Source organism: Citrus clementina, unplaced genomic scaffold (assembly GCF_000493195.1).
Source record: "Citrus clementina cultivar Clemenules unplaced genomic scaffold, Citrus_clementina_v1.0 scaffold_5, whole genome shotgun sequence".
NCBI lineage: Eukaryota > Viridiplantae > Streptophyta > Magnoliopsida > Sapindales > Rutaceae > Citrus > Citrus x clementina.
In genome coordinates, this window is record NW_006262201.1 from 1,423,188 (window position 1) to 1,447,365 (window position 24,178).

At 35.7% G+C, this 24,178-nt stretch overlaps 2 protein-coding genes and 1 long non-coding RNA gene across 3 annotated transcripts; 2 read left to right on the forward strand and 1 right to left on the reverse strand.

The window, feature by feature from the left end:
* The first annotated feature begins 5,945 nt into the window (after positions 1–5,945).
* On the forward strand, positions 5,946–16,580 carry LOC18042044 (ATP-dependent Clp protease proteolytic subunit-related protein 4, chloroplastic). Its single transcript, XM_006431408.2, has 9 exons — positions 5,946–5,979; positions 6,379–6,395; positions 9,360–9,563; positions 9,972–10,027; positions 11,774–11,825; positions 14,563–14,637; positions 14,810–14,887; positions 16,315–16,428; positions 16,509–16,580. Exons 1-9 carry the CDS (start codon positions 5,946–5,948, stop codon positions 16,578–16,580), a joined length of 702 nt encoding a protein of 233 aa, XP_006431471.2.
* On the reverse strand, positions 12,125–14,200 carry LOC112098306. Its single transcript, XR_002905418.1, has 4 exons — positions 13,715–14,200; positions 13,242–13,304; positions 12,482–12,901; positions 12,125–12,211 (listed from the first exon to the last, which is right to left on the reverse strand). It is a non-coding gene; the product is annotated as an uncharacterized LOC112098306 (long non-coding RNA).
* A 3,993-nt stretch (positions 16,581–20,573) lies between the features above and the next one.
* On the forward strand, positions 20,574–22,208 carry LOC18042045 (expansin-like B1). Its single transcript, XM_024184669.1, has 4 exons — positions 20,574–20,745; positions 20,902–21,008; positions 21,316–21,627; positions 21,716–22,208. The coding sequence occupies exons 1-4, from the start codon at positions 20,619–20,621 to the stop codon at positions 21,911–21,913; spliced, it is 744 nt and encodes a 247-aa protein (XP_024040437.1). The 5' UTR covers positions 20,574–20,618; the 3' UTR covers positions 21,914–22,208.
* The last annotated feature ends 1,970 nt before the right edge of the window (positions 22,209–24,178 follow it).

Here is a 24,178-nt window from a genome sequence, read left to right on the forward strand (position 1 = left end):
TTGGATTTTTCTCTCGTTGTCCTTGGTGGCCGTGGTTTTTCCTCCGGTATAGGGGTCTTCCATGTAAATTCTTGTGTTGTGTGATTGGTTTTATTCTCTATTTATTTTTTGTTTATTATTTATTTGATATTTTTGATTGCACGATCTTGGATGGGATTAAATTCCCTAACAATTGGTATCACAGATGAAGTTTGTTCTGCATAACAATTATGTCTACAAACAAATTTTCAAATCCTGTGAGAATTGAGGTTGAAAGTTTGATGGAAGAATCAAGTTTGACTTCTACTAAATTCAAGTCTACCAAATTCAAGTTAAGGATGTATTGATTCAATCTTGAGTATGCAAGGCTTAGAAGGGCAAACCATCTCCTGCTTCTAGCAGTGACTCTAGGAAATTTGTTTTAAGTGATGAAGATTGGGAAGAATTGGATGAAAGACTGCAAGTGCTATATGACTATGTCTAACAAAGCATGCTCTTACAATGTAGGAAAAGTTCCTTCGGCAAAAGAAATTTGGGAGAGACTAGAAAATTTGTATCAAGTAAAGAGCATTTCTAATTTTTTGTATGTTAAGAATGATTGAAGGTACAAAAATTTATGATCATCTTAGAAGCAGTTGGAGTTAAAATTTAAGAAGAAGACAAGGCACTTAGGCTATTGTGGTCTCTTTCAACTTCCTACAAGCATTTGTTGCCTACTTTACTGTATGAGAAAGAGGCTGTGGATCTTAAAGAAGTTAGTAGTACTCTAATTTTAGAATAAAGAAGGATGAGTGATGGAAATAATAAAGCTTCTGATGATTTGGCATTGATAGTTGGTAATTGGAAGAAAGATAACTCTAAGAAAAAAGGAGTCTACTGGGTGTGTAGACAATCAGTGCTACTTAAAAGGGATTGTTAAAAAGTAAATGGAAGAAATTTGCCAAGTGGCTCTAAGTAGGTATATGAAGATACTTTATCTGATCAAATACCATAAAAAACTCTAGAGCTCTCCAACTTGATGTCCCTTAATCTATCACAAAATAAACACGGTCATGATAGATTTGAACTATAGAAGCCCAATCTCGCAAATCTGGTCAAGAAGTTAAGCAATCTAAAATCACTTGACCTTGGTGATGTTTCTATTCGTTTAACGATACTTCATAACTTGACAAATCTATCTTCTTTGACATTTTCATCTCTCCAAAACTATGAATTGCAAGGTAATTCAATTTTATATATTTTCTCCTAAACTAATATACATGCATGTTGTTGTTAAGTATATATTTTTTACTTGAAATCGCCAATTGTAATGTTAAATTCATTACTGTAAAAAATTATTATTTTTAATTTTCTACTTAATATATATTATATAAATTTCAAGAAGAATTTTATCTTTACTCGATAATTTGTCCAAGCTCTTTAAGTTAGACCTTAGAATAAATGAATTAATGGGTGAGCTGCCTATTTCTTTTAGAAATCTTTGTTCTTTGAAAAAAAAAACTAGATCTTTTTAAAAATAACTTGTCTGGTGAGTTGTCTACTTCCATGTGAAATCTTTTTTATTTGGAAGAACTTGACCTTTCATTCAATAACTTATTAGGAGAGCTCCCATGGTCCACTAGAAACTTTAGCTCCTTGAGGAGATTATCTTAGATTATCTTTAGCATCATGTAGTTTTTGGGGACAAAGTTCCAGATTCAATTGGTAATTTTACCCAGCTGCAATTGTTGGCCATTTACTCTAACAAATTTTCAAGTGAGTTGCTTGCTTCCATCGGAAATCTTAGGTCATAAGAGATATTAGACATTGAAAACTACAATTTTTTAGGTTCAATTCCATCTTCGCTCACAAATCTTACCCAACTCATCCGCCTTGACCATTCTCAGAATTCTTAGAGAGGAACGATATAGCTAGGTTCATTACTTATCAACCTGAAAAATTTGGGAATTTTATCTCTTTCATCAAATAGGTTGTCATTGCTCACTGTAAAAAAAGGGGGAAAAGATATACTTTATTATTATTGTTATACACCATTTATATACAAAAGCATCAGCTAACTAAAAGGCTAAAAAGAAGAGATTGATTGCTAGTTATAGACAATAGAAAAGGAAATTGCTTATAAGAGAAAGTTGACTATCAAATTACGTCCATTACTGCAGCAGAACAACTATCCATAATCTTGCCAATAACTGTCCATAATCTTGCCAATAACTGTCCATAATCTTGGCAAATCTCAACACTCCCCCTCAAGTTGGAGTATGGATGTTAATGATGCCCAACTTGCGAAGATGAGTATGAAATATGGCTTTTCTAAGAGGCTTGGTTAATAAATCTGCAACTTGAGTTTGTGATGAAGTGAAAGCAGTAGCAACATGCCAAGATTGAATCTTTTCTCTGACCACGTGACAATCCATCTCAATATGTTTTGTTCGTTCGTGAAACACTGGATTTGCTGCGATGTGTAATACTGCTTGGTTATCACAATAGAGCTTAGCAGGGATCACGAAATTAACTTGCAAATCTTTGAAGAGGTATCTCAACCAAGTGAGCTCACAAGTAATGGCTGCCATGGCTCTATATTTTGCTTCTGCTGAAGACCGTGAAACCATTGTTTGCTTTTTGGTTTTCCAAGAGATGAGGGAAGGACCAAGAAATATGCAATATCCAGTAACTGATCTCCTTGTGGTAGGACAACTTCCCCAATCTGCATCACTATAACCTGTTAACTTCAAATTATTTTCTGCTGGAAAAAATAGTCCTTGTCCCGATGTTCCTTTCAAGTATCGAAGGACTCGAATTGCCGCATCTAAATGTGGCTTGCGGGGTTGGTTCATAAATTGACTAAGAAGATGTACATAATAATTAATATCAGGCCTTGTGATTATGAGGTAAATGAGACGACCAACAAGTCTTCTATATTTTGATGGGTCTTTGAGAAGGTCACCACTTGATGGCATAAGCTTTAAGTTTTGTTCCATAGGAAAAGAAGCTGGTGCTGCTCCCAGGAGTCATATATCATCAAGTATATCTAATATATATTTACGTTGGGAGATGCAAATGCCTTTCTTGGAACGAGCCACCTCTATTCCCAAAAAATACTTTAGCTTTCCAAGATCTTTGATTCTAAAATGTTCATCACGGAACTTTTTTAGAGTTGTTATTGCCGCTGGATCATTTCCTGTTATTATCATGTCATCAACGTAAATCAATACTGCTGTGAATGAGTCTCCATGCACTCTAGTAAAAAGAGAGTAGTCAGCCATAGATTGGTTGAAGCCGGCTTTGCGAATGGCACAAGAAAACTTGGAATACCAGTTACGTGAAGCTTGCTTCAATCCATAGAGTGACTTATTAAGTCGACAAACCAAGTTCTCCCCCTGTCTACTATAACCTGGTGGCGGAAGCATGTATACCTCTTCAGCTAGATCACCATGAAGGAAGGCATTTTGAACAGCTAATTGATGGAGAGACCAATTTCTAGCAGCAGCAATAGCCAAAATGCATCGCACAGTAATAAGTTTGGCAACTGGGGAAAATGTTTCTTGATAATCCATCCCTTCAATCTGAGTGTATCCCTTAGCTACCAGTCGAGCTTTGTATCGTTCTATTGTGCCATCAGAACGATACTTTATTTTATGGACCCACTTGCAACCAATTGGTTTCTTCCCTTTGAGCAATGTAGTAAGAGTCCAAGTACCATTGGCTTCAAGAGCTTCGATTTCCAAATTCATGGCCTCATGCCACTTGAGATCATGCTCAACCTGGGCAAATGTGTTAGGTTCAACAGAACTAGAGATAGATGCAACAAAGGAGTGATGAGAAGAGGAAAGATTATTATAAGAGACAAAATTAACTAAAGGATAACGTGCACCTTGTCGAGACTGAAGCATAGAAGATGACATTGAGCCGGGGGACAACAGAGCGGCCTGTGAGCAATGAAAGTCACGGAGCCAAGTGGAAGGTTGTCGGATTCGATCAGATCTTCTTAGCATAGGTTGAGTGGGCTGGTTATGTAAAGGTACAAGTTGAGATTCATTGGATGTATTGTCCTCTTGTGGAACGATGGGAATTAACTGAGCATCATGGTCTGGTATAGATAAAGGCAAAACTTGTAAATTATGATTGATATCAAATTTGAAGTCTGTGAAAAGGAATACATTCTCATGAAAAATAACATCTCGACTAGAAAAAATTTTCTTAGTTTCTAGATCATAAACTTTGTAAGCCTTTTGACCGAAGGATACCCAATAAAAAAGCATTTTCGGGCACGATGATCGAACTTATGTTGAGGTTCGACATTGGTAGCAAAACATAAACATCCAAACACACGCAAATGGTCGTAAGTAGGTGGCTTTTTATGTAGAATTTCAAATGGCATTTTTCTAGAAAGTAAGGGTGTAGGTACGCAATTAATAAGATAAACTACAGTAAGAACACTTTCGCCCCAAAAGGTTAAAGGCAAATGAGATTGAAATCTCAAGGCTCGGGCTACATTCAGAATATGTCGATGTTTGCGTTCTACTACACCATTTTGTTGAGGTGTGGAAACACAACTATGCTCATAAAGGATTCCTTCATCCTTAAAGAAGTTATGCATGGAAGTAAATTCTTTGCCATTATCTGTGCGAAACCTTTTCAACTTTATGATTGAATTGTGTAGAAACAAAAGCACAGAAAGTTTTTAAAAAATTTTGTGTGTCTGATTTAAACCACATAGGATAAATCCATGTATGTCTGGAGTAATCATCCACAACAGTCAAAAAATAATAAGCACCTGAAAGAGAACATACTCGAAAAGGTCCCCAAATATCGCAATGAATTAACTCAAAAGGTTTTTTTAGTAGAAATAATACTTAAACCAAAAGGTAACCTTGTTTGTTTAGCCAAAGGGCAAATATCACAAACTTTATTTGAAGAGAAAGAAATTTCAGGTACTAAATCTGCAAGATGTTTCATTGGGTGGATGAAAGGGTGTCCGAGACGTTTGTGCCACAAATCTGGTTGTGAAGATGTATGGTTGACTTGAGGAGTGAGCAAATTAGGCGAAGGTGTAATGTTTGGAGAAAAATAATAAAGACCGTCATGTTGTCTCCCCAGACCAATCGTCCTCTTCGTTGCCAAGTCCTGTAAGATGCAAAAGTCAGCAAAAAAAGTGATTGAACAATTCAAGGACTTTGTCATTTTGCTAGGAGACACCAAGTTGACACAAAACGAGGGTACATGGAAAACATTTGAGAGAGAAAAATCAGAACCAAAGTTAGTTGAGCCTATTGAGTCTATTTGAACCTTGTTTCCGTTGGGTAGTGTAACAGAGGTGTGTGGAGATGGACTTACTTCAGATAACAAATCAAGAGTAGATGTGATATGGTGAGTTGCACCACTATCTATTATGCATTTATTCGAATGAGAGGAGCTAATATGGGATGAAAGACAAAAAGGGGAAAGCTGACCTGCTATATTTGCCTTAGGTTGAGCATTACCGTTATTCAAGAGAGCCATGATTTGTTGGTATTGCTCTTGTGTGAAACTTGGCGTTTCAAGTTGTGAGTTGTTAACTGTAGGCCTTGATTTATTTCCAGATTTCTCACCCTTCTTGTGAAATTTGTGACCAGGGGGGAAGCCATGCAAGTGAAAACACTTCTCAACTGTATAGTTATCTCTGTTGCAGTGGCTACAATGCAATTTTCCTCTCCCTTTGTTATGCGAACTGCTATCATTGTTGCTGATTTGTGTTGCTGCCAACAAGATTTCTCTAGACACAGCAACATCACGTTGCTTTTCTTCTTGGAGAATCAAATTATAAATTTTTCTAATGGTAGGAAGTGGCTGTATAAGGAGAATTTGACCACGTATAGCAGAATATGTATCATTTAAACCCATAAGGAATTGCATTACCTTCCCTCATTGTTCTCGTTCTTCACTTCTCTTAATTGCCCCATAGGTGCAAATAGGCATGTCATTGTAAGATGAGAGTTCATCCCACAAGCCCTTCAGTTTGGAGTAATATGCTGCCACGGACATGGTCCTTTGATGTAAAGAAGCAATGTCTCTTTCAATTTGAAAGATCCTTGGGGTATTATTTTGGGAAAATCTCTCCTTTAGATCGGCCCATACCTCTGCTGTAGATTCTGTATATAATACACTATCACCAAGATTAGGATCAATAGAATTAAGGATCCAAGATAATACCATATCATTACATCTTTGCCATAAGGCATGTTTTTCATCGGCTGATGGTGGCTTATCAATTGAACCGTCAACAAAACCTGTTTTGTTTTTCGCACTTAGAGCAATACTCATTGACCGACTCCAAGTGGCATAATTATCACCATTCAATGGCTTTGGTGACCAAACTAATTCCTGGATGATCCGAGGAATGAAGATAAAATGGATCCGAAGGATCGATAATAACATTGGTTTCTATTTTCGATGAAGTAGCTTTCGTCATTTGTGACTAAAGGAAAGCTAAGAAAATATTCTCCCAAGAGCGTAATGCTCTGATACCATGTAAAAAAAAGGGGGAAAAGATATACTTTATTATTATTGTTATACATCATTTATATACAAAAGCGTCAGCTAACTAAAAGGCTAAAAAGAAGAGATTGATTGCTAGCTGTAGACAATAGAAAAGGAAATTGCTTATAAGAGAAAGTTGACTATCAAATTACGTCCATTACTGCAACAGAACAACTGTCCATAATCTTGCCAATAACTGTCCATAATCTTGGCAAATCTCAACACTCACCAATTGCCACTTCTAATACCACTTCACAGAAAATTTTGTTATGTAAGACGACGTTCATGTAACCTTACTAAATATCAAAATTTCTTGAAAAACCAACATGATTTAAAGTTCCTGGACTTTCTTCCAATAGAATTCATGGAAAAGTATCTAAATGGCTGTTAGACCAAAATCTCTACTCCTTGAACCTTTCCCATAACTTGTTAATTGGGTGTGATTAGCATCCTGTCGTTCTTCCTGGATTTAACGGGAAATTGTTGACTTTAGATCTGACCTAGTAATTTACGAGGACTATTCCTAGTTCCACCTCTAAAAACCATTCACTATCTAGTTTCAAACAATAGCTTAACAGGGGAAATTCCATCCTGGATATGCAATTTGAATAGGCTTACAAACCTTGATTTGTCTCACAATAACTTAAGTGGCTTGCTTCTTTAGTGTTTAGGCAACTTCAATGATGAACTTTCAGTACTGGACTTGGAAGCAAACAACTTCTTTGGGACCATAACAAATACTTTCATGAAAGAAAGTAGATTGAGGATGATTGACTTAAGCCATAATCTATTTCAAGGAAGAATTTCAAGATCGTTGATCAAATGTTAAAATTTGAAAGTTCTTGATCTTAGAAACAACCAGCCTAGTGACACTTTTCCCTCTTGGCTAGGAAATATTCCAAACTTGAAAGTTCCTATCCTACAATCTAACAAATTTTATGGCATTACAAGAGAACCTAAAATTGATTGTGGATTTTCTAAACTCTGCACTGTGGATTTTCCAACAATACATTTACTGCAATGCTTCCATCAAAGTGTTTCTTGTGTTGGAATGCCCATGAAAATTGCCAACACAAGTGAGCTAAAATATCAGCAGCATGTGATTTCTCCAAATGAAAGGCTTTCCAATGAAGAAATGGTCACTTACGATTACTCATTGACAATGAACAACAAAGGGTAATTGATGAGATACGACAAGATCCCAGATATCCTCAGGGGAGTTATCTCTCAAGCAATAGATTTGATGGGGTGATTCCATTTTCGACTGCCAATTTAAAGGATCTTGAAGTTCTAAACCTCAACAACAATAATCTCTAAGGCCATATTCTGTCATGCTTGGGCAAGCTAATAGAGTTTTGTTTGGAAAGGAACTACCATAAGTGTTACCAATTTGATGGGTGAAGCAGACACGCAGTTAAAATAAAATTGAAAGACAATAAAGAACAAGCACAAAAGAGGACACCAGAAATTACGTGGTTCAGCTTTTAGCCTACGCCCACGGGCAAAAACAGAAGGAAAATATTTTACTAGTGAAAAGGAGTTACAAGTATTGTGGTATTTTAGCTCACTACCCAAAATCTCAATACATCCAAACTCTCAAAACACTAATCACTCAAGAGTTTATTAAACTCTTAATACTCTCACCTCTCTAAAGGAAGGAAATGCTTCTCTCTCAATGGAATGCTTCAGCTCTTCATTTGCACTTCTATTTATAGCAAAATGATGGCCAAGAAAGTCAAAACCGTGTTCCTCCTTTTCAAAACCGCGTTCCTCCTTTTCTTCTTCAAACTGCTTCTTTTTCCATTTTCCTCTTCAAGCATTTCGGCCCATTTTCAACATTTCTAGAAGAGTGGTGCCCCATATTCAACAATAAGCAGCTGCAAATTAAGCGGAAGCAGAACTCTTTTCTTGTGAGCTTTGACTTTTTGTGACTAATCTTTGACCAGTCAGGCGTTTTGACTGGTGCTGATTACTGCTGCTGCTTCAAATCCAATTGGTGGCGTTATTATTATTAATATTATTGTTGCTGCTGCTGCTGTTGCTGGTTCTTGTAATCATTCTTGCAGCTGAAGGCATATAGAGGTTTCTTTGAACTTGAGAAGGAGATTGGTCGGCTTTTGAATAAGTTGAATCTTTTCTTTCTTTGAGAACTGCCCAAACATCTGCTTCTTCAAAATCTCCATCTCTCAATGATCTCCACAGAGCACTGTTCTGCTTACGATAACCATTTCTACTCTCCATTGACGATCAATTCCTGCACATCCAACATTTAACAGCATCTCAAAAAAAAAACAAAATAATAAAAACAAATTCGCGTTCTCAAATGGGCACTCTTTAAATACTGCAAAAAGAATAGAGAGAAAGAAAGATTTTGATAATTTCTCAAGTGGGTACCCTGCTAAAGAATCTACCTTTGCTAGGATTGAAACAACTCCAAAGTTTAATGCGTCGTTCCTTGAGGTTACATTGTCGAAAACAAGGTTGCCTTCTTTCTGAAAGAAACAATCTATAGGCTGTGGGCCACTACACCAAATGATACACATCCTCCCTCTTCCCCTTATGGGAATTAAAGAAAGAGGAAAGTAACTCTGAGCTAGTTGACCATACCATCGACAGCAAGTAGGATTGTAAGATGGGGAGAAAAACTGAGTGTTGAGATACTTCTCGTGTTGATTATTTGAACTTGATTTTTATGCGACATAAGAGTATGCTAGTTTAAGACTTCATGTTTTGTAATAGATTATCTTCATCCTGTTTCTTAGCAGGTAATATCTTATTAATTTTTTTAGCATAATTTTCTTTGCATCATTCCTGCGTACAAGTGGTCCACTTATCTATTTAGCTTGCCATGTTCCTCTGGGCAGGTCATTCCTTTTACTAGTGGAACTGCATGGGAGCAACCTCCACCAGACTTGGCATCTTATTTGTACAAGAATCGAATTGTTTACTCGGGCATGTCTTTTGTTCCTTCTGTCACAGAGCTGATTCTTGCTGAAATCATTTACCCCCAATATGAAGATGCCGAGAAGCCCATTTACTTATACATAAACTCTACGGAAACCACCAACGTTGGAAGCTTTCTATGTCATGCTCCAGTTTTCTTTCAGATTTCGTCTATTAATGCTTCTGAATACATATTTTGAATCTCGAGCATCTTATGTGCTGGGTTTTCAGTTTTTCTTCTGGTTCTCTTGCACGGACACTGGTTCATGAATAGTTATGCCAGGATCAGCAATCATGCATTCTTGTTCTCAATTATGGTTGCAGTCTTGGCCAGTATTTATGTTCATTCTTAAACTAGACTTTTTGTCTTCTCTTCTTCTCCAAAAGCCAAGTTTAGGCGTTATAAATATGCTGTCTTTTCTACTTCTCTTTCTTTATTAAGTGAGAAAAGTAAATAATACGCTGCGAAAACCATGTTGCCTTGGCTTTTATCTATTGATTCATGCTAATAACAGAGTTTTATATTTTGTCAGGGTGGCGAGAAGCTGGGTTATGAAACTGAGGCTTTTGCGATATATGATGTTATGGGGTGAGTAGTCTTTATGCCTCTCTTCTTAAGCAATCGATTCCTATTGAAATGTGTTTAGTAGTTTGTTGTTTGCTCTGAGTGAATGCAAAAATGGATTTCATCCCTTTTTTCTAGTTTTGTTGGCAACATTAACATATTGGCTCCATGTTTGACCATCAAGCTTAACTGCTTTTGCATAGTTTATGCCTTGTGATTGAGAACCATGCTTAGGCTTTAAGCAACTTGCAGGTGTCTTCAGGCAGTAAAATGTTGGTTTTCCCTAAAAAATACCTGCCCATAAATACAGGATGAAGCCTTCCAATAAGCACAAATGAAAGAAAGAAAAAAAAAACGAATTTAACTAATGCTTTCTATACTTTCTTGTGATTTCTTAGTTAGGTGCATTATCCAAAGAGACCCTTTGGTCCTGATTGTGGGAAAAATATTTTGGCCTAAATTTCACATATTTTATGCTTTTGTATGGTAATCTTCAAGTTAAGGAAATAGTGTGCCTAATGTCAGCCTCATGCATGCTAATGTCCACATATTGTTATCTCACTGACCAAATTGCTTTAAGTTTCTGGTGAGTCTAATCTCAATCTAGTAATTTTATATATATATATATATATATATATATATATATAAACCCTCCTAAGATTATCCCATTGTAGTAATGGTGATGAATATATGTATTCCAATGTCTCTATCAAGGGTAAGATTGCTTATTCCTCGTTTGATTGGAATTGGAATTCAAATTTTGAGGAACTTGAACGAGGGAGAAATACAAGAAGCTTCTGCTCTTTTGACTTTACTGGAGAATGTTTCAGCTAATGTTGTGATAGTGGATAAAAGAATTCGGAAGCTAAGTCCTTCAAGGATCTTTTCTTGCAAATCCTTTTTTTGGATAAGTTGATTGATGATCAAGTTCCTTTGAATTTTCAGCCTGCCCATATGATTTGGAAAGCTAAAATCCCAAGTAAAGTTCAAAATTTTGCCTGGTCCTTGGCTCTTGGTAAACTTAATACCAGTGATGTTATTCAAAGGCAGAATCCTAATGTTTCTTTGTCTCCTTCTTGGTGTATCATGTCCAAGAAAAATGGCGGAAGTGTGGATCATTTGTTTTTTCATTGTCACACTGCTGTCCAGCTATGGCATAGATTGTTTTAGGTAGCTAAAATCTCTCGGGTGATGCCAGCTTCTAGTATATCTAAGCTTTCAGAATTTATTCATGCTGTTGAGAATGGTTAAAAAGCTAGAGTGCTGTGGAAGTGTTCAGTTATGGCCACCTTTTGGATGATTTGGCTTGAAAGAAATAGACGGATTTTTGAAGATTCAGAGGAAGATATCATCTTTTTGTGGGAGAGAGCGTGAGTATTAGCTTCTCTTTGGGCCACAATTATTAAGAATTTCAGGATTCTTCTTTCTTCTTCATTCATCTAAACTGGGAATGGTTTTTGGCGTAATTCTGTGTTTTTTATTATGATTTTGTTGTAGAGCTTTCAGTCTTTTAGGTCCCTTATTTATTTTTTCATCTGATCAGCTCTTAACTGTATAGATCTTCTAGTGATCTTTTGGGGGGTTCTTTCTTTGTGGACTAATTGTTCACATTTTGTAATTATTGTTCTTATTAATACTAGTTTCTTTGTTTCCTATTAAAAAAAACAAATAAATAAAATTTCATAACCAACTCTTAACCATCTGCATCCCTCTTAATTCAGTGATTTCTAAGCCAATGTTTAATTTAATTATTATCTTCTTCCAATGCAGTTATGTCAAGCCGCCTATATTTACTCTTTGTGTTGGCAATGCTTGGGGTGAGGCACTGAAACGACCCGCCCCAAACCTCAGGGTGAATTTATCTAAACTCGCCTAATTGAATCGATAATAAATCTATTATATAAAGATTCTACCAAAAATTCGACAGAATCTTCTATATAATTATGACATCCCTAAACCTGTAATTTATACAATTAACACTCCAAAAAAAGATACAAACCTCCACAACCAACTTTCTCAATTAAATACCAATATCCTTCAAATATATAATGTCAAGAATATAATAATTTATCCTTAATCATAAATAAATAATAAATTATACAATTCAAAATATCCCAACAAAATATCTATGATTTCTAACACCATCACGTGGCCAAAATTTCAAATCTAACTATCGTTGTTGGGTCGACTGATATACTTGCAAATCTCCTGTGGAGGAGAAAAATATACGAAAAACAGAGTTAGTATAAAATTCAGTGAGCTCAGTGAGTGGATAGTAATTTTCGAAAAATAAATTTATTTAAGATTTAATCTTTCCCAAATCAATTTCATCGAAATATCATAAGAACTTACATAAACTTATTTAATTCAAATCATGCACTAAAATAACAATATTCCATAAATCCGCATAAAATCAATAAAATCATAACACTTATAATATCAAATACTGAATACCAAAAACTATCACCAAACAAGTACCTAGGGGAATAATCTCATCATATCTGGACCTCGACGGACGGGCAATCAGGAACCATCATATCCCAGAGCTACAACAAATAGACAGGGAAATGCCATCTCATATCTCATATATCTCATCATATCTGTGCATGCATAATCTGGTCCCCAAAGGACAAGGCGCCCAAGCACACGACCCAAAGTCTCTATGTGTACTCAGACGGACCCCAAAGACCTATATCTCATCTGTATCATCATATATCATCTGTATCATCATATCCCATTTGTATCATATGTATCTTAATATCTGTATCTCTGTAATCACCATACTGTATGCACATGCCCCCTAAAAGCAAAAGCACCCAAACACACGGTCCAAAACCTCTATGTGTGTTCAGACGAGCCCCAAAGGCCTCTTATCTCATATCATCTGTATCACTGTATCTGGAGGGGATAGGTATTGTCCAATGATTTTATAAGCAACCATTTTACACACATGTACATAAACATATAATCACATCTAAATTCTCATTTCTTTTTTATTCAACAAATCTCAATTCCACTTAATTCTCTTTAAAACTATTATTATGAATTTACTCAAAAGCGATAATAAAATCATTAATCAAACTCATGCTCAATAATAATAAATATCAGCACGCAGATAAAAATTTATTTTCTAGAAAATCATTAAATCAAAACATCAAATACTTATTGTCAAAGCCTGTTGTACTGTATGGTAAAATCAGAATATACTATGAAAATAGGTTTTGTATATTCCACTCACAGTGACAATATCCAGACTCGATATCAACAACGTCCGCAGGTTAATTCTCGTTCGCGGGTCCTCCTAATTAAGTAAACGACAAATCATTTTTCGTAAACATGAAATATAATAAACTTTAGGCGATTAATCTCGAGACGAATATTTATCTGCATTCAACTATTCTCGTATGCATCAAATTACCAAAATACCCTGCATGCCGAAATTACCAAAATGCCCCCGACATCAATATTTATCAAATTATCCGCAGAATCCTAAATTATCACACTGCCCTCAATTATGATCACAAAATAACCACAATATCAGAAACTACGAAATCACCCTTGAAGTGTAAAATTACCAAAATTGCCTTAACAACGTAAATTATCGAATTACCCCCGAAATTTCAAATTACCTCACTGTCCTAGTCTGAAATTACCAAATTATCCACTATTTTCAGAAATTACAAATTTACCCCCAAAGTTTTATGAAATTACCGAATTGCCCCTGCCGGTCAACGGTGACGGAAAGCTCAGGTCTGAAATTTTCAGCCATGCTGAGTCCAATGGTGCCGGCGGTGAACTCCCACGCGCGGTGACAATGGCAGATCGAGCTTCCCAAATCCGTGAGCTCCAAGTGGTCGATCGGCAGCAATCCGGCCGTTGCTGGTGACGGAACTGGTCGGAAATCAGAGCTTCTGACGTGAGGAGTGGAACCCAGCCGGTGGCGCAGCTAATTCCGACGAAATCGACGGCGATGGTGATGGGTTTTGGCCGCGGCTTTTCGAGCTTCCAACGGCGGCGTTTCGGTTATGTTTCGACGGCGAGGATGATGGGGATATGATGGCTGGCTACTAAGCTTCAAATCGGTATCTTTATCGGCCGGTGAGGTGGCCGGAATCGGCCGCTGGAGTCGGGTCAAGGACGCAGGTTTCCGGGTCGGATCCGGGTCAAAACCGGGGCTATCTCTCTCTTTCTCCTCTCTCCCTCTCCCCCTCTCTCATTTCTTCTCAATTTATAGAACGCATCCCTTTTTTTTTTAAGCTTAATACAAATTAAACCAATATCAGACCCGTGACGAAAACAAAATCCGACTATATGATCCTTTTAATCGCGTTCGATTTGCCTTGATTTATTGTCGTGACAAATTTAAAATAATGCAAACACGACATATATTTAATAAACATGTAGCATTTAACAACCTTCATCCACAATATCGGAAAAATCGAGTCGCATCAACTTCACCGTAAAAATTCACAACAAATCTGACAAATTTAAAATTAATACAGAAGGGGAAAAATTAAATACTACACTTAATTAAAAAAATTAAAGTGCATATGTTACAGGCAGCACTTCTCTTGAGTGCCGGTGCAAAAGGAAATCGTGCAGCTCTGCCATCGTCAACGATCATGATAAAGCAGGTTCTTTCTTGACCAGTGATCTCCAATGTCCTTGTTGTTTAAGTATCTTCTGAAATATTGCTCGGATGTCTTGCAAGGCTGGAGATACTGGAATTTGTTTGCTTAAGAGGTCCTTGACATTGGCGAACTCTGTTAAATTAAATGTTCTTATTCTTTCTCTACCTATCTGCAGCCAATTGGGAGGATTGAAGGCCAAGCAACAGATGTCGAAATTGCCAGAAAAGAAATAAAGAATGTGAAGGCAGAGTTGGTAATATTGATGATTATACTTGAATGATTACACATTTCCTCCCTATTAATCAAGATTCTGAGATAAATCTTTCTTACTTAGGATTTTTATCTTAGCAGTGTGAGGACAAGGGGGTAAAATATTGAGGACGACCAGAACTAGACTTATGACATAATTTTTTGTGCATTTATCTGTATCTGTAAACTTGATATTTGAAAAAGTTCATTAAACTTGCATGAGTAGTTGTGGTGGTTAATGCCATAGCTTATCAATCAGGAACAGTGCTGAACTATGTGTTCTTGAAGAAGAACAAAGGGCTGCCACTATTAGTTGAAAATCTAGGAGCTTATATGATGCTTAATTCCGTTATATCTTTTGAAACCGGCCATAAATTCACATATACTTTTATGAATTTATAATTATTCTTCAAAAGAAACTAAATCTCAAATTGTTCTATCATGACCTTGCATATTTATGCTGACATGCATATCAAAATTTTCATGAGTGGCCAAAGTTCTCATTTTAAGAAGTGTTAGAAGTTAATTTCCGAAATTAGTTAATTTTACCCTTCTAAGGGGGGGGGGGGGAAACAAGAATGATTTTCTTTTCTTTCTATTCACAAGGAAAATAGATTAAACAAGAAGGATTCTGCTTATTTGCCAAGTTAACATTTGAAATTATGCTTTGAGTTATCCGAACTTGATTGACGGACTTTATTTATTTCTGCTGATTTATTTCTTCTATTTCCTAGGTGAAAATTGACCACATTAGCAACTGTTGTGAAATTAACCCTTATGATTACTGGATTGATCACACCCCAAGACCTAACTCAAACTTAAAGACTCAAGAATCAAACTTAAGCTACCCAAGAACAACAATCAGATCAAAGAACACAGCCCAAAGAACAAAGAACACACAAAAACTTGAGTGGTTCAGCACCTTTGAGGGTGCCTACATCCACTGGAGAAAACAACTCAGGGAGCAACTTTATTAAGCTTCAAGGTTATAGAGAAGATAACGCACAATACAGAGATCACTCACAAAGCTTAACTCTCACTACAGCTGCCTTATCTCTCTCTCCTTGATCCAACAAGATTACACCAGAACCAGAATTTTCCCTCCAAATCCAACAGCCTTAACCAACCTGTCACGTGCTCCTCACGCGCTATTATAAAGCCTTCCTTAAACGACTTCTAGCAATGCCGTTTAAGCTTAAAACAGGCTTGCATTAGTCATGTGAGATTTAATGGTTTTAAACGACATTGTCAATTTGTCAGCTTCTGGAACTCATTCAAATAAAACGATATGTCACTCGTATTCACAACTTTAAACCGACAAGTTGTACTAACGAGTTTGAGTTCATTTCAACAGCAACTTTGCATTTGGATGTGCATTAGCAAATATGACAGCTAAACGTCTAACATATGTACTTCAATCTGTTTTCAAAGGTTAAACTCTATGCAAAGCATTTTGGAAAAACTCCTGAGCAGATTGAGGCTGACATAAGGCGTCCAAAATATTTTAGTCCCAGTGAGGCTGTTGAATACGGCATCATGGATAAGGTTCCTACAGTCAAGAAAGATTTTTCACTGAACCTCATTGTCATGCCTTACTGAATACATTTACCTTTAACATTCTGCAGGTATTGTATACTGAAAAAAGCCCGGAAGACCATGGAGTTGTTTCTGACCTGAAGAAGGCACAACTGATTTAGCAGTAGGAAAACTCAGACTGGTAGTTTCTTGGAGTATTCAGGTAAAGCACAAAAGTCATTGTCAGACCATGTACGTAATAAAACATATTGTTATAGTTCTTGGTGTTCCCTTTCGTACCAGCATGCATTCAAAAGAAGCTAAGTCTTCTTTCTCAACTTCTTTACAACACTTGTAATTACTGTAGTCAGTTGTTAGTCTACCAGGCCACAAGATCTCTTTAATTATCTTTAGTACTAATTCTTGTGGAAAGACTGAGTGTTGGGCAAGGTAACATCCCATGAGAAAGAGGTCCATCTGGTTTTTCAGATTTGTCACCATAAACCTTACCAGCAGGATGCTACTACAATTCAATTAGAAGAGTTAATCAGGGAATCTACCAACTTGCTCCCGCTTAACAAATTTATTAAACCCATAACCTGAACTGATTTATAGATGCAATAAGTAAGTAAATGATATCTAGATGTTAGCATGGAGAAGAAAGCAACATTTCTAGACATCTCCTAATAACTCCATTCTCAATTATTGTGCTGTAGAACTGAAAGTAATTGCTTGTTCTTTTCTGTTACACCACCACCTTTGCATTATTGATCTTTCTTTCTGCACAAAATATTTAGCATAAGACACCTGGAAAATTATACTCGGCAATAGCTATAGTTGATTGTTTGACTATGTGGTTCAATTGCTTTACAACTTGCATTTAGATTTTTTCTATTGAGATTGAAAGGGGTGGAAGAGGCATTTTTTGTTGATGGTATGCTTGTGGCTTTTGGTTTTCTAGTTTCAACCCCAGTCACATCACCTTACCCCTCGCATCGGCCAAATTTTTTGCTAAGTGTAGGAAAGGGATGCTGCGAGAAGATAAGTAGTTCAGAGACATCAACCATACACATACTTTGGGCCCAAGTCTCCACAGTATTATTCCATTATTTACACTCGTGGTGGATGTCCCATTAAGGAGGGTGCTGTCATTATTCGAGTCCATTATAAGGACAGTCACTATCTCTATTTGATCTCCCCCCTACCCCCCCTCCCCCTTCTCTTCCAATTAGTTAATGCATGTTTAGGGACTTGACATTCTTTCAGTGTGAATCAGTTCATTGAAATTATTTTTTCATTGCTTCAATATTTTGTTATTCACTGGAACTATAGGTAGATTGAATCGACAGTGTCCAAACAAAGCTGAAAAAGTAGTGGTTTTGAAAGAGGTAGTTGCGATGCCAATGTCAATGCATCGGCAAGAGGAGGGGGAGCAATGTGGGTCAGAATGAAGATAGGTTTTGGAAAGATAAAATGTTGCTACCGAAGTGTGTGGATCTATGTGATGTACATTTATCTCATCCATGCACGTTATTTACATGCCTGTCCAAGCATGTAATATCAATGATTCTTTTACATCAGACATCAGTGGTGTTGACACCTTTGAATAAATTTAGAATATTCCAGTATATGCAATGTCCAACAGTTGCGTTTGTTTTCTCTGTATTACATTTATGTTTCAAACTTTGTCATATTCTAACATGAGGATCGACACAAATATTGATGAATTGTGATAATAATTAGCATTGTCAAATAAGTAGAAATCAGAACTCTTCCTGCGCTTAATATTGTACGAGCGACCATTTTCAGTCTAGGCGTCCTTTGCGGTTCTGACGGTGTAATTTTGGTTGTAGAGATCGAAATTCCTCAAAACTAAGAAGGGTCTTCTCCGCATTTTGACTGAAACTCGCAATTTCGAATATTTATTTAAACACAAAAAGAGTTTAAGAAAAAGTTATCTAATAAGTTATTCCACCACAAATGCTTAGTTTCGACTTGCTGCTTTTTTCTTTTTTGAATAATTGAAGGAGAACATAAATTAATCCCTATAATGTTTTATAGAAGTTCAAATTCTTACTCTCAACATTGCAAATGAAAGGATTCTCCCACTGAATTAAAAATCCATTGATTAGAAAGACCCATTGGTTTAGTTTCGACTTGCTTGGGGAAGTATTAAGTAGCCGTATGTACTGTCCCATTCATTTCACTTTTTCATTGTTTCACTGACTTGCATACAAATACAACATTATGCAGGCTAATTAGTTAAAAGGGAATGGCTAGGGCTGACAGATGGATGACGAGGAGCAACGCTCACCTACCCCATCTGCCAATAAATAGTAATTTTCTATTTATTAATTGTCCAACAAACCTCCTCTCTCATGCAATAAGTACACATGGTTTTTTTTAATCTTAGGTCGCACCAATCGTGTCAAAAACCACAAACTTTAAAATTGATTTTGTACTTTGCAGTGCAACAACTGTTAAATTAATTATGATCAGTGAGTGCCTCCGTCCCTAATTTTTGAGTTTAGCTAAATACGTTTACCTGGCTTGACCCGTTTATTAGTGCGTTACAACCAAACAACTGGTGGTGATCAAGTGGGTTAATCCAGTTGTTATGAGCCTATAGCATTTGCTTTTGACTTGACAAAACAATTTAAAAAAACGCCATTTTGGATACCGGTACATATGTACTAAATCCAATTGCTTGGTGCGGTTTCCCTATTAGCCTTCAGTTCTTGACTCAATAAGCAATTTCCAGCTAGTTTCTATAGGTTTTAATTCCACAATTTACTTAGCATAGTGATAGAGATTACAGGGATGGCAATGAGGGCGGCGCAGGCGTGGAGAGGCCCACCCCATTCCCCATTCCATAAAAAATTTTGCTTCCATTTTTTATTTCGCTCTCCAATAAATTTAGAGAGATGGAGATGGAAAATCCCCATGTAGGGAATGATTTCCTCATCTCTACCATATTCTCCATTTATTTATTTTATAATAGGCATAAATATGTGATTTCAATAAATTAAAAATTAGAGATTTAAATAAATCATTATCATATTATAAATATTTAGATTATTTAAAAAAATCTCCAAAATTTTGAAACAATATCTTAAAATGATATCAAAACTGAAAAATGTTTGATGAGAACAGAACTTCAAAAATAAAGAAAACATAACAATGTTTTAGAGTTGAATAAAAATTATATTGTAGGGTTTTCTTTTAATTATAACTTATTTATATTAGATAAAAATAAAAAAGAAAATTTGTTAATCAACATTGTAGTTGATAAAACAAAAATTATTAAATAAAAATTAAAAATATTTACATATAATGAGGAGTGAAGTAGGGGTGGGGTGGAGAATACAAAATCAAACCCCATCCCATTAAGAGCTTGTGGATTATTTTCCCTCATTCCTTACTCTAGTCCTTAGAAATTATTTAAAATTCATCATATTTAGGGTGGGGCCTCATGAGAACCCAAACCCGTGTAGGATTTATTCATCTCTAATAGAGAAATCTTGAATTTTTCCTTACACACAAGTCACAAGGTGTGTGCTATTAGATCTTTTGGCGTAATCACCAAAATTCGAATAACAGTAAAGAATAAGGATTGGTGTTTAGTGGTTGAAGTTTTTCTTCTCCATTCAATATTTTAAATAAATAAATAAATAATTTATGCTATTAGAACGTCCAAACAAAGCAAAACCAAACCAGTAATTAACAATTACAAAACAATTACTCGGTTGATAATAATGGCTTGGGAGGTGATTTAATGATTTTATTGGTTGCTTCACAACGGATGAGATTCACTCTCAGCTACCGTCACTGACTCGTGTAGCACGAGTGCACTACTTAAAAGTCTGTGGGTGGCAAAGGAAGTATCCAAAATATGAAAGAGAGACGAGTGTTAGGCATAAAGCGAAAAACCTTTATGTGGAAACTGTAACTTTCTGCTAATAATTATGATAATGAGTCCAATTCATTTCAAAGAAGGGTCTTGAGGGGTCAATAATGGGGTCTACATTTACACATCATCAATCTAATCCAACTCTCTAGTCCCAAAAGGAAGAAAAGAGGTGGCAATTTCCCCTTAGCAGCAGCCCTCAAGGCCTCTACTATAAATATGGCCATTAACATTTGTTAGCAACCCATCTCATAACTTGTTATTATTCCTCTTCCTCCTTCGTATTGCTAACAAAGATTTCCATATTTTGCAAATGGGGTTATATCAATACTACCTTCTTTCCGTCATGCTGCTTTTGCCTGCATTGTGTTACTCTCATTACACATCCACATATTCTAGAGCTACATACTATGGTAGCCCTGATAGTTTAGGGACACCAAGTACGTAAAAATCTCACCTTTAGAAAGCTCTGTACATTAAACTCGCGCGCAAGTTTACGCGAACTATTAGTTCATGTCATTATGACTTAGAGAATTTTTGTTTTTGTATATGTTTATATTTTAGATTAACTAATGATCCTGTTGATGATTCATCAGCTGGTGCTTGCGGGTTTGGTGAATATGGAAGAACTGTAAATGATGCTAACGTGGCCGGTGTGTCGAGGCTTTGGAAAAATGGAACTGGTTGTGGAGCTTGCTATCAAGTAATGATTATTAAATTTCAACCCACTTAATCATTTCAGTTTATTATAAAGTTACATAACAAGTGTAAAGTGGACAAATATTGCTAAGAGTGCTAAGGCTGTGCGTGAATGGAAATTGAAAACTTGATTTACTACAACATTAACGTTTATATATAAAAAGCTAGTTGCATGCATAGTCTCCATAAACCTGCTTAAATCGTTTGAAATTCAACATTTTCAACAATTTTATTGCCACTAGTAATAAACAACTAATTCTTTTGGTTTTGTAGCACCAACTAATAATTATTAGTTGATTAATTAACTTCAGGTCAGGTGCAAGGTACCACAACTTTGCACAGATTATGGGGTGTACGTGGTGGTGACTGACTACGGTGAAGGAGACAAAACAGACTTCATCCTCAGCCCGCGCGCATATGGAAGAATGGCACTTCCAGATAAGTCAGCAGAGCTCTATTCTTATGGTGTGGTCAACGTTGAATTCCGGAGAGTCCCTTGCTGGTACAAAGGCTACAACCTTCAGTTCAAGGTCCATGAAAACAGCAGGTACCCACATTACTTGGCCATAGCCATTCTGTACGTAGCTGGCCAAAATGATGTCCTAGCAGTTGAAATATGGCAGGTAATTACTTACAAATAAAGTATCAAATTAACTTCTAAACAACTGATTTTTGGCCCGTCCATCGCATGTAATGCTTTTGTTGGTGCAGGAGGATTATCAAGAATGGGTGGCAATGAGAAGGGCTTTCGGTGCAGTATTTGACATCTCTAGTCCACCAGAAGGAGCAATTAGTTTGAGGTTTCAAGTGAGTGGCAGCGCGGGGCTCACATGGGTTGTGGCAAACAATGCTATTCCTAGCGATTGGAAGGCTGGCGTTGCTTATGAGTCAGAAATTCAGCTTAAATAAATTTGAGATATCCCAAGCTTTATTATTATATGACATATCATGGAATAGAAGAATATATATATATATATATATAGGAACAACTTCTCCATTACTGGTTCCTGGTTATCAGCTTCTTAATGTCGTTTAGATATTCTAGTATTTTGTTGCCCAGCATCAGCAAGTGCTGTTACTTTATCTTTTTTTTTTTTTTTAGTGTGTTGCTTAGCATGTATTGTGTACCCCTGCCTCCTTAATACTTAACTAGTTGCTAAATAAATAGTGGGATTGTGTACTTTAATTAGATCTTTTGATCTAATTAACGAAGGAATAAATGAATAAAATTCCGCTTTCTTTAAGATAAAACCGCTCATCCGTCTCATTTGTAGTGTGTGTGTGTGTGTCTTGTTTAATTTCATTTGAATGTTTAAATAACTCCACTATATTTCCTCTAGTAAGAGGAATCAGTAAAATTGATGTATTATCGAACAACATATATCATCGATAATAATCCTTGGTGATTACAACATGTAAAACAACATATTTTAAATGTAAAAATTGTAAAATAAACTGACGAGGCATTTCATTTTAGAATTGGAGATTAGCCAAATCTTTTGTCAATTGTTTATAAAAGTAGGATAAATATCTACCAACTACTCATTGTTTTGCACTTTATAAAAAATATACCAAACTTTTTTTCTTTTGTAGCTATCCACATAAGGTTTACAAAATGTATCACCTTTTTACTTTTTGATTAACATAATTAAAGATTTAATAAAATATTAATTAAACGACCACTATACTGTTAAAATATGATTTAATCCTAGCTAGTAGCTAAATGACGAAAAAAATTCCAATTTGTAGCTGTTGGAACCAATAGCAGCTATAAAATTAGTTAGATAAATTCACCAAACCTACAAATTTAACAATACAAAATCACCAATATAACCACCCTAACTAATTTGTAGTTCATTTACAACATAAATCCAGAACCTTTGCTCATATAATCCATCCTGAATAATCTTTGACAACAATAACAAGTCTTCGAAAGCAATAAATTACCAATAAAAAGAATCATAATTATTGAAAATACATTTAAAAGAAACATAAAAGTAGTTATAGAAAATTTTAAATATTATACCTTGTTGCCATCAATCAAAAAATAACAATGTAAAACCAGTTATGATGAACATAGAGTTTACAATTTGTTTCCATCAATTCAAAATAAAACATATTCTAAAAGTATCTAAAACAACAACTAATAAATAATCTATTTATATTTAGGGATAAAATAGTATTTTATCAATATCCTGTTAAATCATCTAATGCTATTAATGGAAAAGTGTAAAAATTATAAAAAATTACAAAGAAAAAATTTTGGTGTATTTTTAATAAAATGTAGAATATTAGGTGGTTAATGAATATTTACCCATAAAACTACATGTAATAAAATTTTCAACCAACGTACTACATTAATTTCATCTTCAGCCCTTCTGGTAAGCACTCGTTAACTAATGATTTTAGGTACACCATAAAAGGAAAATAGATGATATTGTGAAATTTTTTGTCATTTGTTACATTTCTCAAATGCAAACAACATATATAGCATGTTCAAAATGATACTACTACGTGTATTTGGAAAAATAAATTAACAAGTGACGGCACAATATCTATTTCTCCTCTTTCAGAAGTGTTGTAATCTTACAAGCAATAACCAGGACAGAACACCCCTTGGAAGCATCATAATACTTGTACATATTAAAGCAGCGACCTTTAAGAAAATTTAACATTTGGCATTGGAAGGAAAAATGCATCAAACAAGGACTGCATTGATTGTGTTGAGTTCTCCAGAATCAGAGTAACTGTCAGTAAAGGTCCGTCAACTTGCACAAGTTAGCAGTTGTTTTGTACATTTTGACGCAGTTACTGGTTTGAGCCGTCCATGGGAGTAACAGTATATATGCATCCACTAAACATTAGATAATGGAACAAATGATATAACTAACATGGCACTTGAGTGTACCTTTCTGATGAAAATCAAAACTACTATTGTTAACCCCCCTCAGTACAACCAACCGGTGCATTCTGAAGAACCACAAAAGCAACTCTTCTTCTTAATGTTGCCAGACGAATCATAAACTTGATCTATCATGTAACTGTAATGATAAGTCAGCTCTTGCAGGGGAGAAATGTTCTCAGCAGCAAAGAGCATTTTGTGAGGCATTCTCTTGTCCTCGTGATCATAAAGGACGTTTTGGGCATAAAGATTAGGCGAACAACTGTGGTAAC

What these genes read in the sequence shown, in the direction of transcription:
- LOC18042044 (XM_006431408.2), top strand. Translation starts at nt 5,946, where the DNA reads ATGAGAGTTCATCCCACAAGCCCTTCAGTTTGGA. An exon ending in CAACGATCATGATAAAGCAG is followed by an intron (nt 14,638 to 14,809) that starts GTTCTTTCTTGA and finishes ACCTATCTGCAG; the next exon opens with CCAATTGGGAGGATTGAAGG. An exon ending in AATACGGCATCATGGATAAG is followed by an intron (nt 16,429 to 16,508) that starts GTTCCTACAGTC and finishes AACATTCTGCAG; the next exon opens with GTATTGTATACTGAAAAAAG.
- LOC18042045 (XM_024184669.1), top strand. Translation starts at nt 20,619, where the DNA reads ATGGGGTTATATCAATACTACCTTCTTTCCGTCATGCTGCTTTTGCCT. An exon ending in TGATAGTTTAGGGACACCAA is followed by an intron (nt 20,746 to 20,901) that starts GTACGTAAAAAT and finishes ATGATTCATCAG; the next exon opens with CTGGTGCTTGCGGGTTTGGT. An exon ending in GTTGTGGAGCTTGCTATCAA is followed by an intron (nt 21,009 to 21,315) that starts GTAATGATTATT and finishes AATTAACTTCAG; the next exon opens with GTCAGGTGCAAGGTACCACA.